This window comes from Microcaecilia unicolor, chromosome 6 (genome assembly GCF_901765095.1).
Source record: "Microcaecilia unicolor chromosome 6, aMicUni1.1, whole genome shotgun sequence".
In the NCBI taxonomy this organism is placed as follows: Eukaryota; Metazoa; Chordata; class Amphibia; order Gymnophiona; family Siphonopidae; genus Microcaecilia; species Microcaecilia unicolor.
The window spans coordinates 7,030,527-7,045,074 of NC_044036.1; the positions used below are offsets into that span (position 1 = coordinate 7,030,527).

A 14,548-nucleotide genomic window follows, 5' to 3' on the forward strand; every position below is an offset into this window, starting at 1 on the left:
TGGAGGTCTGGAGAGCAACGCCTAATAGCTGGTGAAACCGGGTGAGGAACTCCTTCCAACAGAAGTACCTGTTAAGCTGCCCCGGAAGAGAGATGTTTCTAGAGAACCCCCCCCTTTTTTTCTTTCTTTTCCTTCTTCCTTGCTTTGGGTCTGCATCTGTTGGACCCTGTTTCAGTGGCGTACCAAGGGTGGGGGCGGTCCGCCCCGGGTGCACGCCGCTGGGGGGGTGCTGCACGCCGGTCAGCGTCGTTGGTTTTCATGCTCCCTCTACCCCAGACCAGGAAGTAACCTGTTCCGGGGCAGAGGGAGCATGGAAACCAATGACGCTGACCGGCGCGCGGCACCCCCCCCCAGCGGTGTGCACCCAGGGGGGGGGGGGATTCTTTCGCCGGGGGGGGGGGCGCTGCACCCGGGGGAGGGGGCGCTGCACCCGGGGGGGCGGGGCGCATCGGCGATCCACCCCGGGTGTCAGCGCCCCTCGGAACGCCACTGCCCTGACTGCTCCCCTGGTGGCCTTGCACAGTGATTTGGCTGTGCTGAGAGACCTGGACTTCAGTTGGTGGACGGTGTCTTTTTATTGCTTGCTACTGTTGCTTTTCTGAGCTCCCTCTGCCGCCATCTCTGCTGACTTGGTCTGGGAGACTTTACTTTCCTATTCTTGGGTAGGACCCTCCTGTGGATTACCTATGGCATCCAAACCCCCACGTACGAATCGAGGCAAACCTCACACCCAGGATAATAAGATGTCAGATGCTGCTAGCTCTCCAGGCCCTTCGGTGGGTTCTCTTTGGATGGCTGAAATCTCTCAAGAAGTGGCCTCGCTTAAGGATTGGACCTGGGGAGGCAAATTCCAGAAATTGTTTGATTTAATTGGATTCGGTGGAAGGACGCCTTCAGAGTCTCAAGGTGGCTGTTGCAAGCCTTTCAGGTGTGGTTGGCTGAAGTGGAGGATGCCAAAACTTACAGCCAGCTTGGGGGAGGAACTAGAGGACCCGGAAAACCACTTGTGCCGGAACAACCTCCGGGTGGTGGGTATCCTGGAATTGGTCACAAGATGCTGAACTGGGAGGTTTTCTGGAAGCCTTTTTTTTTTTATACATCTCTGGCTCTTCTGGACAATGCGGGTCCCCTTCAGATCGAACAAGCCCATATGCTTGGGCTGAAAACACAAGGAGCTCAACGGCCTACAGTGGTTATGCTTCAACTTTTGAACTTTGCTCACAAGACTATGATTCTGCCCGATGAGTTCTTTGTTTCCAGGACTATTCTTCGAAGGTATCTGCTCTGAGGTGTGAATTTGCTTTAGACTGTTTCAACAGAAATTGCAGTTTGTGCTTCTCTATCCAGCCAGACTTCGAGTGATGGACCAGAGTCAGCCTAAAATCTTTACCCTGGAGCAAGAAGCTTTGTGGATTGCCATCCACCGTTTGCTGGACAGCCTTGACTTTACTGAGTTCTGCTGTGAGGCCCTGGGTGGGATCTGGGAGCTTTCTGTCACTCGATTCCCTCTGAATCGCTCTTGCTTGTCATGTTCTCTTGTTTCCTTCCTGGACGCTGGTGCCGGAGGAGGAGTGGGTAGCCGAGCTCCATCGAATCCTTTCCCCTAGTTGGGGATTAGGGAGTGGATACAGAAAGGAGGAGGGAAAGGGAAATGGACTTGAGTGGGGAGACTTCTAAAGGATGTCTGGGAGGGGGTGTGGGGGGGGTGGTGTATGGGGGGAGTAGGATGTTCGGTTGGGAGATACGGTATGTTTCTTCTTTACCAACCCCAGATGGGATTATACTCTGTTACCCTGTTCAGATAATGGCGTTGTTTCCTTACTAGGGTTGGAGGGAGGTGCTGGGCTGGGACACCTTCCTCCTTACTTTGCATTTGTTCCTAAGGCATGTTGCAGATTATATGAATATTAAAATTGCATCAGGGAATATGGGAGGGGTATCTTTCCCGATTAAGTGCAGCAAGATTCTTCAAGCCTTGCATAGAAAGCATATATCAATTGCCATGCTGCAAGAAATGCATTTGCATGATACTGAACATGCTAAATTTCAAAAATGGTGGGTGGGATCTTATGTGGCCTCCCCTGCTACTAAGAAAAAGGCAGGTTGTATCATTTGATTTCATAAAGTGCTGGATGCACAAATTCACAATGGCCATTATGTGATAGTTCACATGTGTAAAGATTTTAAAGATTGCTTTTCAACTCTGCTTTGGCTGACAGTACACTCTGAAGTTTCTGTTTTTGACCAAAAGTAACTTTTTCTTGTTTTTCCCTGTTCATGCAAAAAACCAAGTTGGAATGTGGAAGATAAGGCACGGCTCTAATTAATTTGGTATGTGCAGTGGGAGGTGGAATACCGCTGCTTAATGGGGCCCTGAATTTATTGGATACCTGGAGAGTCTCACCACGTACGACCCTGGACTATACTCAAGAGGCCACAGCACCCAGGCCTGCATAGGTTACTTGTTGGTCTTCCAGTCTTTGTTTTCCCATATCAGTTCCACAGACGTTGATGCCTACCAAATCTCAGATCATGCTTTGGTGTGGTTGCTTTGGTGCCCTTTAGGGAACAGGGGAAGGGGACCCTCAACCATGGCAGTTCCCCCAGATCCTTATTACGATACCACCTTTTGTGACATGTTGATAGCTAAGTGGAAGGACTACAAGGCTTTAAATGCCCAATGTTGGGATACTCTAGTACTGTTTTGGGATACGGTGAAGGCGGTTTTGAGGGGAGAGATACGTGCTTATGTGGTGCACAAGTGCAGGGCTCGAGATGGAGAGATCTTACGACTGGAACAATTGCTCCAATCTCCGCATCGGTTATATGGGAGGCAGGGTCCCCAATTGGGGACATAGAGAACAACTCCTTGTGTCCCTGTCTGCTTTGAACACTTTACCAGAGGGCAGTGAAGTCCTGTTTATATTAATTGTACTGTATTGTAGAGGATTCCCAAGTGGGTTTCGTGTGGGACAGGTTGTCTTCCACAAATTTGCACAAGATCTTGGCCTCTCTGGAGCTTACCCAGCAATGAAAAGCTCCCTCCTTTCTTGTTAGCTTCAACATGGAGAAGGCCCTTGATCGTGCCTATTGGTCATTTTTTATTTAAAGTGCTACAGGCTTATGATATCTCTGGGTTCCTTTTAGATGCAGTGCGATTGCTTTATGCAACTCCTTTGGCAATCATATGGGTTGATGGGATTTCTTCTACACTGTTCAGGATTTATGTGTCACACGTCAAGGTTGTCCACTCTCCCTTTTTTGTTTGTTTTGGTGTTAAATCCACTTATTAGGGACATTTTTGCTCATCCTGAAATTCAAGGGGTATCATTACGGAAACGGACTTTCGAGATCTCGGCTTTTGCGGATGATATATTAGTCCATCTCACCGATCCTCAGCATTCGTTAGAGGCGTTACTAGAACTGTTTCAGGAGTACGGAGGTTTTTCTGGCTTCTTGGCTCTTGCATCCTCAGAGAAACTGCGTAAGAACAGGAGGGGGTGTTTCCTTTGTGGTGGGCGAGCCATTTGTTTTGGCACCACGGGATTTGTCTTTCTGTACGTTCATTGGAGCTATATGACCTTAATGTGGCCCATTTTCTGGACACTACGTTGGCTATTTATCCAACTGGCAACTGTTACCTCTGGGGCTTCATGGGAGATCTCATTTATTTAAAATGGTAGAATTTCCTAAATGGCTATACATGCTTCAGATGCTCCCCCTTAAGCTACGTAGGAACGACCGTCACACTCTGTATAGAGAATTGTCTCATTTTTGTTGGGGAGGGGGAAGAGGCCTTTTCTTCCTTTGTCTTGCTTGATGGGCTCTTGAAAGCAGGGGAGCCTTGGGCTTCCTGATTTATATAGGTAAAATTGGGCATTTCTGGCACAACATTTGGGAGACTGGCTGTTAGATCGTGAGGTTTATGCCTCTCTCATAGAAAGTGAAAATTTTCACCCATGACACCTTCATTTCCTATTACAGGTACCATGTAAGGGTTTATCATCAATAACTAAGGACTGCATTTTGTTGCGTCTTTTGCGTGATCTTTGGAGGGCTCTTTTGAAGCTGTGGGGGTTTCCACCATATCCCCAGCCTTGTTGCCTATTCAGGACAATGTTCGGTTCAGCCCTGGTAGGGATCATTCCACGTTCCGGAAGTGGGTGCTATTGGGTATCATCAGGCTGGATCATTACTACTATTACTACTATTTAGCATTTCTATAGCGCTACAAAGCGTACGCAGCGCTGCACAAACTACATCCGGATGGTTCAACGATGCTCTTGGGGGGAGTTGGGGGAGGGTTGACTCACCCGCTTAGCTGACTATTTTGCGTTTCAGCAGCTATGCCATTATGTCTTTTCTCAGGATAGGGACGTCCTGGCTGTGGTCATGGGGATAGGATATACTCCTTTACTTCGGATGACAGAGATCGTTTTTCTGTCTCATCCCTACGTCAGGCCTTTCTTACTGTAGCTCCTGTTCATCAGCATCAGCACTTTATTTATTTATTTATTTATTTATTTATTTATTAGTGGCATTTATATCCTGCTCTTTCCCGCTCAATAGCAGGTTCAGTGCGGCTTACGTTGTACCACACTTTGTATCACGGAGGTAATACAGGTTTGGGAGCAATGTATCAACGCGATGAACATCCTATATAATAAAACTCACCCTCAACGTTCTGAGGACACTGACATCACTGTCAGGTCCTCCGGGCACTTCCTTCCGGTTCGAAGGGTTCGTGGTGGTGAAGCCACTGAAAACACTGTGTTGGGGCTCCGCCCTCGCGTCAAACGAGATGACGTCAAGGCAGGAGCAATGGCGTCAGTGGCTTCACAACCAACGACTCAGCAGATTGAAGGTGGCGTGCCGAGGTCCGCAACAATGGCGGTCAGTGTCTTCACAACGCCGAGGGGGTGAGTAGGGAGGGGGGGTTTGGGAGGAAAACCGTGCTAGCGCCCGTTTCATTTGTGCCAGAAACAGGCATGTTTTACTAGTAATTACATAAAGTAGGTTCAGTGCGGCTTACAAAGTGTGGTACAACGTATCATGGAGGTAATACAGGTTGGGAGCAATGTATCAACGAGATGAACATAATTACATAAAGTAGGTTCAGTGCGACTTAGAGTATGGTACAAAGTTTTGCATGGATGATACAAAGTATAGAACAGAGTATGGAACAAAGTGTCGTAGAGATGACATAATTACATAGAGTAAGACAATAGTAAGTGATGTGGGGAAGGGATTGAAGAGTGGGTAATATTAGTGGTGTGGAATTATGAGTGGAATTATGTTTGAGAAATTAGGCCCTTGCAGGAGCAGCAGAGTTTGAAGTGTTTGGATTTCAAGCGGGTGTTGAAGCACTATGTTAAATCTACGGATGTCATTCGGAGATCTGATCGATTGTTTCTTTTGATTGGCGGGGCGCGTAAGGGGCTCATGGCCTCTAAGCCCACAATTTCTCGTTGGGCGGAGGGTACCGGATTCCTTTGATTTGGCTGTTTTAGTAGCTCGCATTCCCCGTCTCACACGGGCAGCTGATCTGCGTGGATGTCAGTTTAAAATACTGTACCGAGCCTATGTTTCTCAAAGTCAATTACTTCACATGGGTGGCATTGATACTCCACGTTTTCTGAAGTGTTCTTCCCAACATAACTCTTTTTTTTTTTTTTTTTTTTTTTTTCACGCATTTTGGAATTGTTCAGTGATTTGTCATTTTTGGTCTCGGCTGGTCCATTATTTGGAGAGAGTGTTGAACTCGGTTATTCTGCTCTCGGCGACAGGTTTTCTACTAGACAAATACGAGGCATTTCCCAGGCCGTTGGGGATTTCTTCGTAAGTCAGCTCTCCTTGGTAAGAAGTTAGTTCTCAGGGTTCCCCATCTTGGGGTTGGTGGAGTTTGTTACATCAACATTTGTTACAGGAGTGAAGAGGGTTGGGCACGTTCAGGCACAAAAAGAGCTTTTTGGAGATCTGGGAACTGTAGATTTTGTTCTCTCTCTCCTACAGCTTGTAGTTCTTATTTTAAAAACATTATAGGGATCACATATGGGTCAGGCCTTGGGAATTGTATTTTTTTCTTCTTGTCTATGGCTTGTTTTGTTTGTTACATTTGTACCCCGCGCTTTCCCACTCATTGCAGGCTCAATGCGGCTTACATATTGTATACAGGTACTTATTTGTACCTGGGGCAATGGAGGATTAGGTGACTTGCCCAGAGTCACAAGGAGCTGCCTTTGCCTGAAGTGGGAATCAAACTCAGTTCCTCAGTTCCCCAGGACCAAAGTCCACCACCCTAACCACTAGGCCACTCCTCCACTGTTGCTACTATTTGAGAGTCTACATGGACTCCACTATTCCACTAGCAACATTCCATGTAGAAGTCGGCCCTTGCAGATCACCAATGTGGCCGCGCAGGCTTCTGCTTCTGTGAGTCTGACGTCCTGCACATACGTGCAGGACGTCAGACTCACAGAAACAGAGCCTGCGCAGCCTTCTATGTGGAATGTTGCTAGTGGAATAGCAACATTCCATGTAGAATCTCCAATAGTAGCAACATTCCATGTAGAATCTACAAATAGTTTCAACATTCCATGTAGAATCTCCAATAGTAGCAACATTCCATGTAGAATCTACAAATAGTAGCAACATTCCATGTAGAATCTACAAATAGTAGCAACATTCCATGTAGAATCTCCAATAGTAGCAACATTCCATGTAGAATCTACAAATAGTAGCAACATTCCATGTAGAATCTACAAATAGTTTCAACATTCCATGTAGAATCTACAAATAGTAGCAACATTCCATGTAGAATCTCCAATAGTAGCAACAGAATCTCAATAGTAACAACATTCCTTGTAGAATCTACAAATAGTTGCAACATTCCATGTAGAATCTCCAATAGTAGCAACATTCCATGTAGAACCTCCAATCGTAGCAACATTCCATGTAGAATCTCCAATAGTATCTATTTTATTTGTGTTACATTTGTACCCTGCGCTTTCCCACTCATGGCAGGCTCAATGCGGCTTACATGGGGCAATGGAGGGTTAAGTGACTTGCCCAGAGTCACAAGGAGCTGCCTGTGCCTAAAGTGGGAATCAAACTCAGTTCCCCAGGACCAAAGTCCACCACCCTAACCACTAGGCCACTCCTCCACTCCATTATGAATATAGTATATATAGTTTTCGGGAGTGGGGGGGATGAGTTTGTATAGCTGTGTTGGTTATAAGTCTCCTAATGTTTCACTGGCAAGTGGTATGGTTTATCATTGATTCATTGTAGGATACCTTGAACTTGCGATTGCTCTTGGTGGGTCATGAGTCCAGGCCCTCCAAGGTTGTCTTTCAGATTGCAGGGTGGGGGGAGGATAGGAGTTGTATATATTGATAAATTGCTATACTGTACAGGATGACAACAGGTGGGAGATTGAACTCACAATGACTTAAAAGTGATAAGAGGGCAGGTGGGGTAAAGGGGGGGGTGGGAGGGGGTTGAAAGTATAAAAGTGAGTACACGTTCTACTCCTGTTGAGGTTGGCGGCCTTCCTGTTTTGTCTTGTTGGCTTACTTGTTATGCCAATCCTGTTTGTTTCAGTATGTTGTGTGTACTCAATAAAAGAGACCTTTAGATTTTTTTTATTTTTATAAATCATTTTTATTTCAAGGCAATGCAAGAACATCGAACCACTCAGAGAAAACATACAACACAAGACATTTAGATTTTATAATCTATCATATCTCCCCCTCCCACCTTTCTTCCAATGTATATATATTGAGATCTTTATGACGAAGTCCACTGAGCATTTTAGTAACTGCCCTCTGGACCGACTCCATCTTTTTGAAGGTGGGTCTCCAGAATTGTACCCAGTATTCTCAATGAGGTCTCAGGAGAGTCTTATACAGGGACACCATCACCTCTTTTTTTCCTACTGGCCATTCCGTCCAGGGATGTTTGGATATTTGCTGCCTGTGTCACAATTTATAAATCAATAAAGTGGATAGAAATAAAAGGGAGTAAGTCTGAAAGCCCTATTATTGCTTGATAATATTATTATTATTTATTGCATTTGTATCCCACCTTATCCCACCTCTTTGCAGGCTCAAAGTGGCTTACAATACATCATGAGTAGTGGAAGAATGTTAGTAAATAAACATTTAGTTTTACAAAGTCTTGGTCATCGTGATGTTAATTAAACAAAGTTATAGTATACAAGCAGATAATTGAGAAACAGTTCTAAACATAGATAGGCGAGTTGTGCATATTCACATTGGTTGATCTTTGTGGTACGCTTTATTAAAGAGATGGGTCTTCAGTGATATGCGAAAGTTCGTTCTTTCGTAGATCGATTTTAAGCTGCGCGGCAGTGCGTTCCATAACTGTGTGCTCAGGTAGCTAAAGTTTGACGCATGCATTAGTTTGTATTTCATTCCTTTGCAGCTGGGGACGTGCAGATCAAGGAATGTGCGGGATGATCTTTTGGCATTCCTAGGTGGTAGGTCTATCAGGTCAGACATATAAGCTGGTGCGTCTCCATGGATAATTTTGTGAACTAGTGAGCATATTTTGAACGTGATGCGTTCCTTAAGTGGGAGCCAGTGTAATTTTTCTTGTAAGGGCTTGGCGCTTTCAAATTTTGGTTTGCCAAATATGAGTCTAGCTGCAGTGTTCTGAGCTGTCTGGAGTTTTTTGATTATTTGTTCTTTGCAGCCGGCAAATAGTGCGTTGCAATAGTCTAGATGACTGAGCACCATTGATTGTATCAGGTTGCGGAAAACACTCCTTGGGAAGAAAGGTCTTCTTTTTAATTTCCACATTGAGTGGAACATCTTCTTGGTTGTGTTTTTCGCGTGGTTCTCTAGTGTTAGGTGTCGATCAATGGTGACTCCAAGAATTTTTAGGGTTTCTGAAATAGGAAGGTTTAGAGTAGGTGTGTTAATGGCGGTAAATTCTTTCTTGTTGTGTTGGGAGGTGAGTATTAGGCACTGGGTTTTTTCTGCATTGAGTTTTAGCCGAAATGCGTCCGCCCAGGAATGTATGATATTGAGACTTTGGTTGATGTCATTGGAAATTTCTTTTAGGTCTTGTTTGAATGGGATGTAGATCGTTACGTCATCTGCAGAAATGTATAAGTAGTGGTGAGTGGTTGTATTATAAGTGCGTATTTGTGCGACGGTTTCCAATAAAAACTGTTTCTACGTAGGCGAGGGAGGGAGGGAGGGGAGGGGAGTAGACCAGGACAGAGTGATAGTAAGTAACACCCAAGGAGAGTTAACAGTTGAATTCCAGATTTTGTTTAGAGGGTCACTTAACAGCAAAGACATGAACATTATGGAGGGGAGGGGGAGGGAGGAAATGGGGAGAAAATATAGAAAGCAGAAGTTAATGAACTATGTCCTTTAATTAATCTTCCATTGAAAAGTATGTCCATGTATAACATGCTCAACTGTTCATAAAAAATTGTTGAAGTGGATAGAAATGGCCCAAAGCACGTTTAATGACCCCCCTCCCCCTTTCCACTTATGCTTTGTGCAGATGATGGAATCGATGTGCGGATCCATGGCATAAAGATTAAATCTTCAAGGGAGCGAGACCCGGGGCTCAGCGCAGACATATTCCAGCCGGCAAACCTCGTGCGCTACCCTCGACTGGAGGGCACGGATCCAGATGTGCTGTACCGCCGGGCAGTGGTGCTGCAGAGGTGCACAGCAGAGGAGGGAGGGGACACGTGGTTGATGTTGCTGGACCACTTGGCGGTGATGGTGTTATGTTTAGCATAGTGGGGAGAGGGGTATTCTTTTGCCATAACATATGGTTGTGTTCTGCACGGGGAGGGGGAGGGGTATTCCTCGAACGTATGGTCGTGTTCTGCACGGGGAGGGGGGAGGAGTATTCCTCTGTCGTAACCTATGCTCATGTTCAGGAGGGGGAAGGGTATTCTGTTGTAACATATGGTCGTATTCTGCACGAGGAGGGGGGAGGAGTATTCCTCGAACGTATGGTCGTGTTCTGCACAGGGAGGGGGGAGGAGTATTCCTCTCTCGTAACATATGCTCTTGCTCTGCACAGGGAGGGGGTATTCCTCTGTCGTAACGTATGCTCATGTTCTGGAGGGGGAGGGGTATTCTGTCGTAACATATGGTCGTGTTCTGCACGAGGAGGGGGCAGGGGTATTCCTCTGTCGTAATGTATGCTCATGTTCTGGAGGGGGAGGGGTATTCTGTTGTAACATATGGTCGTATTCTGCACGAGGAGGGGGGAGGGGTATTCCTATGTCGTAACACATGGTCAGTTGCTGCTGTGTTATGTTGTGCACGGGGAGGGGGAAGGGTATTCCTCTGTCTGAATGTTTGATCATATTCTGCATGGAGAGTGGGAGGGGGGTATTCTTGTGTCATCACAAGGTCGATATTGGCGGCCAACCTGGTGGTGGTGCCTCACAATCATATCGCACACAGCAGGGGAGGGGGTTGCATGCACTGAATGGACCTGATGTACCTATCACCAGAGCTGAGTATTAGTGTCCGAGCACTGGCTGGGCTGGGGGAGGGGGGAACACCCTTCTGTGTCAGGGGATGAGTTTACCTGCTGCCACTCAAGGTCTTTGTGGTCTTAGTGTTGTGTGTTAGAGCAGAGGACTGACTTTGTGAAACCCGGCCTTTCATTTACAGATTTGTGAAGCTGCTGGACAGCGTCCTTCCGCACATCGTTCCTGCCTGGGATCACACGTTGGGAACATTCAACCAACTCAAGGTCAGTGCAGAGAGGGAGAGTGGAGATGGGAGTGCTCGGAACAGGAGCGTACTTGAGGCTCTGTCTCTTTATCCGTCCTCCGGGACACGCTCAGCTCTGGGCTTCATGGGAGCATTGGCTGGAGGGATTTGGGTTCAAGGCAGGGTGATGTGTGTGAAAGTGATGGGGGTGTCACCCACGGTGATCTCTGCTGGAAGGATGGGCTGCTGAAGCACTCAGGATCCCTCCCTGAGCTGTCTCCTCCCTTTCCTGCAGAATATCAAGCAGTTCCTTCTGTTGTCAAAGTGTGGCGCTCCGCTCATCACACAATGCCTGAAGGACTCCGAGACCAGCAGGCCCACTGTAATGCCACGTCTGTACATCAACAGGAGGCTGGCAATGGAGCACCGCGACAACCCTGCGCTGGACCCCAGCTGCAAGAATGCTGTCTTCATCCAGGTATGAGGCCATCCCTCTGCGTTACCCCCCCCCCCCACCACCACCACCACCACACACACACAGATCCCACAGTGCTTTGGGGTAGGTGTTCCATGACCCTTTTCCTTTTGATAACGCTTGGGGTTCTTTTCAGCTTTGGTGGATTCCTGTGAGATGGGGCAACCACAACCCACCTCAGCTTGGTTTCGCCCCTCCTTTTGGGGGCAGCCCAGGGCGAGAGTATTCCGGGGGTTACAGCATAGCGTTCCGAGGTTTGAAAAGAACAAAGCAGGGTTCTCCCCTTTATTGGAATGTTGGTGGGGTCAGAATGCATTGTGATGTCATCGGGCTTTGTTAAAAGCAGCTCTTCCATTGGTTAGTGTTCAGTGGCTGCTGCAGTCATGTGATGCTCTCTGAGAAATCCCACCGTTGGGTTTCTCTGAACCGTTTTATTATTCACGTTTATTACGCATTCATAAACTGAAGTCCCCTCAGCAAGGAGCAAAATCGTTACCACAGTCTAATAATCCAAAAGTCCTAAAGGCATAAAATAAAATAAAAAAAACAGAGAATAAAACAAACATGAGAGGAGATCAGGTCAGGGCCGTGCCAACACGGTAAGCGAGGTAAGCATGGCAGGGGCGCCCGCCGCACCATGCTTACCTCGCCCTCTTCTCCCCAGATCCCATTCCTTTTTTTTTTTTTTTAATTTACCTCTGTCTGGCGGCAGCGTAGCGTTAGTGAGGAGGCGGCGCTCCCCCGCCCCCCGAAGTGTCAGTCTTCCCTTCGCTCAGTTCCGCCTTCTTCTGACATCAGAAATGACATCAGAAGAAGGCGGGACACTGAGCGAAGGGAAGACTGACACGTCGGGGCGGGGGAGCGCCGCCTCCTTCTCACTAATGCTACGCTGCCGCCGGACAGAGGTAAATTTAAACAAAAAAAAAAATGAAAAGGATCTGGGGAGAAGAGGGCGTGTAGTGTAGCGATCGTTTTTGGGGGCGCTGGAGACCCTAGGCACGGCCCTGGATCAGGTGATATTTTGAGAGAGACAGACCTAGCTTTTGTTCCTCTCCAGGGTCTCTGGACCTCATCAGCTTTTATCTGCTCATGCACATTCTTTTTTTTTTTTTAATTAACACCCCCAGCGGTTTTCTAAGTGTTTCAAGGACAAATTTATTACTAAAACTGGGGGTGAAATGTCTGCCTCAGCATTTAGTTCTGATTTAGGCAACATTGGACCAGACCCTGAGGCAGGTCTCGAAACGTGGACCATGTCGGTGTGGCTCCGTCAGCATTTAACAGAATTCTTTGAGAATTATTGGTGTAGGGCGAAGAAGTGTTTATATGGTAAAGATTACATTGGCAAAATTTTGGAAACAACCACGTACTGCACCTGTAGAGATGGTCCTCTTAAAGTTAGACTATATATGGTTAGTGTCTGACTGCTATAAAGTATGGTAGGATTTTGCAGTGTCATAAAATATGGGCCTCTGAGGAGATCCCAAAAGACATTGACAGGTAACGCAGGAGTCCAGTCATCAACTCTTAGCTAGATTCATGGCAGTTTGTAAAATGATACGACTTCCCATGGTATAATGATGGTTAGCGGGGTGTTATGGGGAGGGAGAGGGATTATAGGTGTGGGGTTTCATTTGTATATCAAGAGGTATTATTGTCTGGCAAAAGAAATACAACAGCGTTGTAATATGTTTAATATGTTATTGAAATTGGAATAAATAAAGTTGGTTTAAAAAAAAAATAATAATAAAACAAACCAGATGCAATAACAGGGGAAACCAGGAGGGGAGCACTTTTTCACCTCACTGTACAGGCTACTGGGGCTGGATCTGGAAGCCTTTTATAAGGGCCATAGGCGTAGACGGGGGGGGGGGGGGGGGGGGGCCAGGGGGGGCAATGCCCCCCCAAACGACGATGACGTGAACTGGCGCTAGAATGAAAAAAAAAAAAAAAACAAGCAGGCACGCGCTCGTCTCCGTCCGCTTCGCTGCTTCCCTGCCCTCTCTGTCTGCGTCCCGCCCGAAAGGAAATGACATCAGAGGAAGGCGGGACGCAGACAGAGAGGGCAGGGAAGCAGCGAAGCGGACGGAGACGAGCGTGTCTATCTACCCCCTCTCTTCCTACCCTCCGGCGCAGGCAGCACCAATCTTCTCTAAGCCTTTCTTGTTCCTGACAGCGGTAGCGACGTACACGCTGCCTTCAGCTCTGCCCCGAAGCCTTCTCTTCAAGTTCCTGTTCCCGCATAGGTGGGAACAGGAACTTGAAGAGAAGGCTTCCGGGGCAGACCGAAGGCAGCGTGTATACGTCGCTACCGCTGCCAGGAGCACAGAAAGGTTGAAGAAGACTGCTGCCTGCACCGGAGGGAGGGAGGAAGAGAGGGGGTAAACGGAGTCACGATCCTGGACCTCGCGGGGGGGGGGGCAGCAGAGGGAAGATGAATGGGACTGGGAGGGTGGGAAGCAGTGGGAAGGAGCAGGAAATGGATGGGACTGGGAGGGTGGGAAGCAGTGGGAAGGAGCAGGAGATGGATGGGACTGGGAGGGTGGGAAGCAGAGTGAAGGAGCAGGAGATGGATGGGACTGGGAGGGTGGGAAGCAGGGGGAAGGAGCAGGAGATGGATGGGACTGGGAGGGTGGGAAGCAGAGTGAAGGAGCAGGAGATGGATGGGACTGGGAGGGTGGGAAGCAGTGGGAAGGAGCAGGAGATGGATGGGACTGGGAGGGTGGGAAGCAGAGTGAAGGAGCAGGAGATGGATGGGACTGGGAGGGTGGGAAGCAGTGGGAAGGAGCAGGAGATGGATGGGACTGGGAGGGTGGGAAGCAGAGTGAAGGAGCAGGAGATGGATGGGACTGGGAGGGTGGGAAGCAGTGGGAAGGAGCAGGAGATGGATGGGACTGGGAGGGTGGGAAGCAGAGTGAAGGAGCAGGAGATGGATGGGACTGGGAGGGTGGGAAGCAGTGGGAAGGAGCAGGAGATGGATGGGACTGGGAGGGTGGGAAGCAGAGTGAAGGAGCAGGAGATGGATGGGACTGGGAGGGTGGGAAGCAGAGGGAAGGAGCAGGAGATGGATGGGACTGGGAGGGTGGGAAGCAGAGTGAAGGAGCAGGAGATGGATGGGACTGGGAGGGTGGGAAGCAGAGGGAAGGAGCAAGAGATGGATGGGACTGGGAGGGTGGGAAGCAGAGGGAAGGAGCAGGAGATGGATGGGACTGGGAGGGTGGGAAGCAGTGGGAAGGAGCAGGAGATGGATGGGACTGGGAGGGGTGGGTGGGGAGCAGAGGGAAGGACCAGGAATTGGATTGGACTGGACTGGGAAAGGAGGTCAGAGGGAAGGAGCAGGAGATGGATGGGACTG

The 14,548-nt window shown here is 48.0% G+C and overlaps 1 protein-coding gene across 1 annotated transcript in view; it reads left to right on the forward strand.

The window, feature by feature from the left end:
• HECTD3 (HECT domain E3 ubiquitin protein ligase 3) overlaps window positions 1–14,548 on the forward strand; it is a 48,778-nt gene that overhangs the window by 10,889 nt on the left and 23,341 nt on the right. Inside the window, exons 8-10 of the mRNA XM_030205975.1 lie at window positions 9,541–9,706; window positions 10,677–10,758; window positions 11,014–11,196. Of these exons, the coding sequence (XP_030061835.1) occupies window positions 9,541–9,706; window positions 10,677–10,758; window positions 11,014–11,196 (431 nt within the window). The remainder of the gene's footprint in view (window positions 1–9,540; window positions 9,707–10,676; window positions 10,759–11,013; window positions 11,197–14,548) is intronic.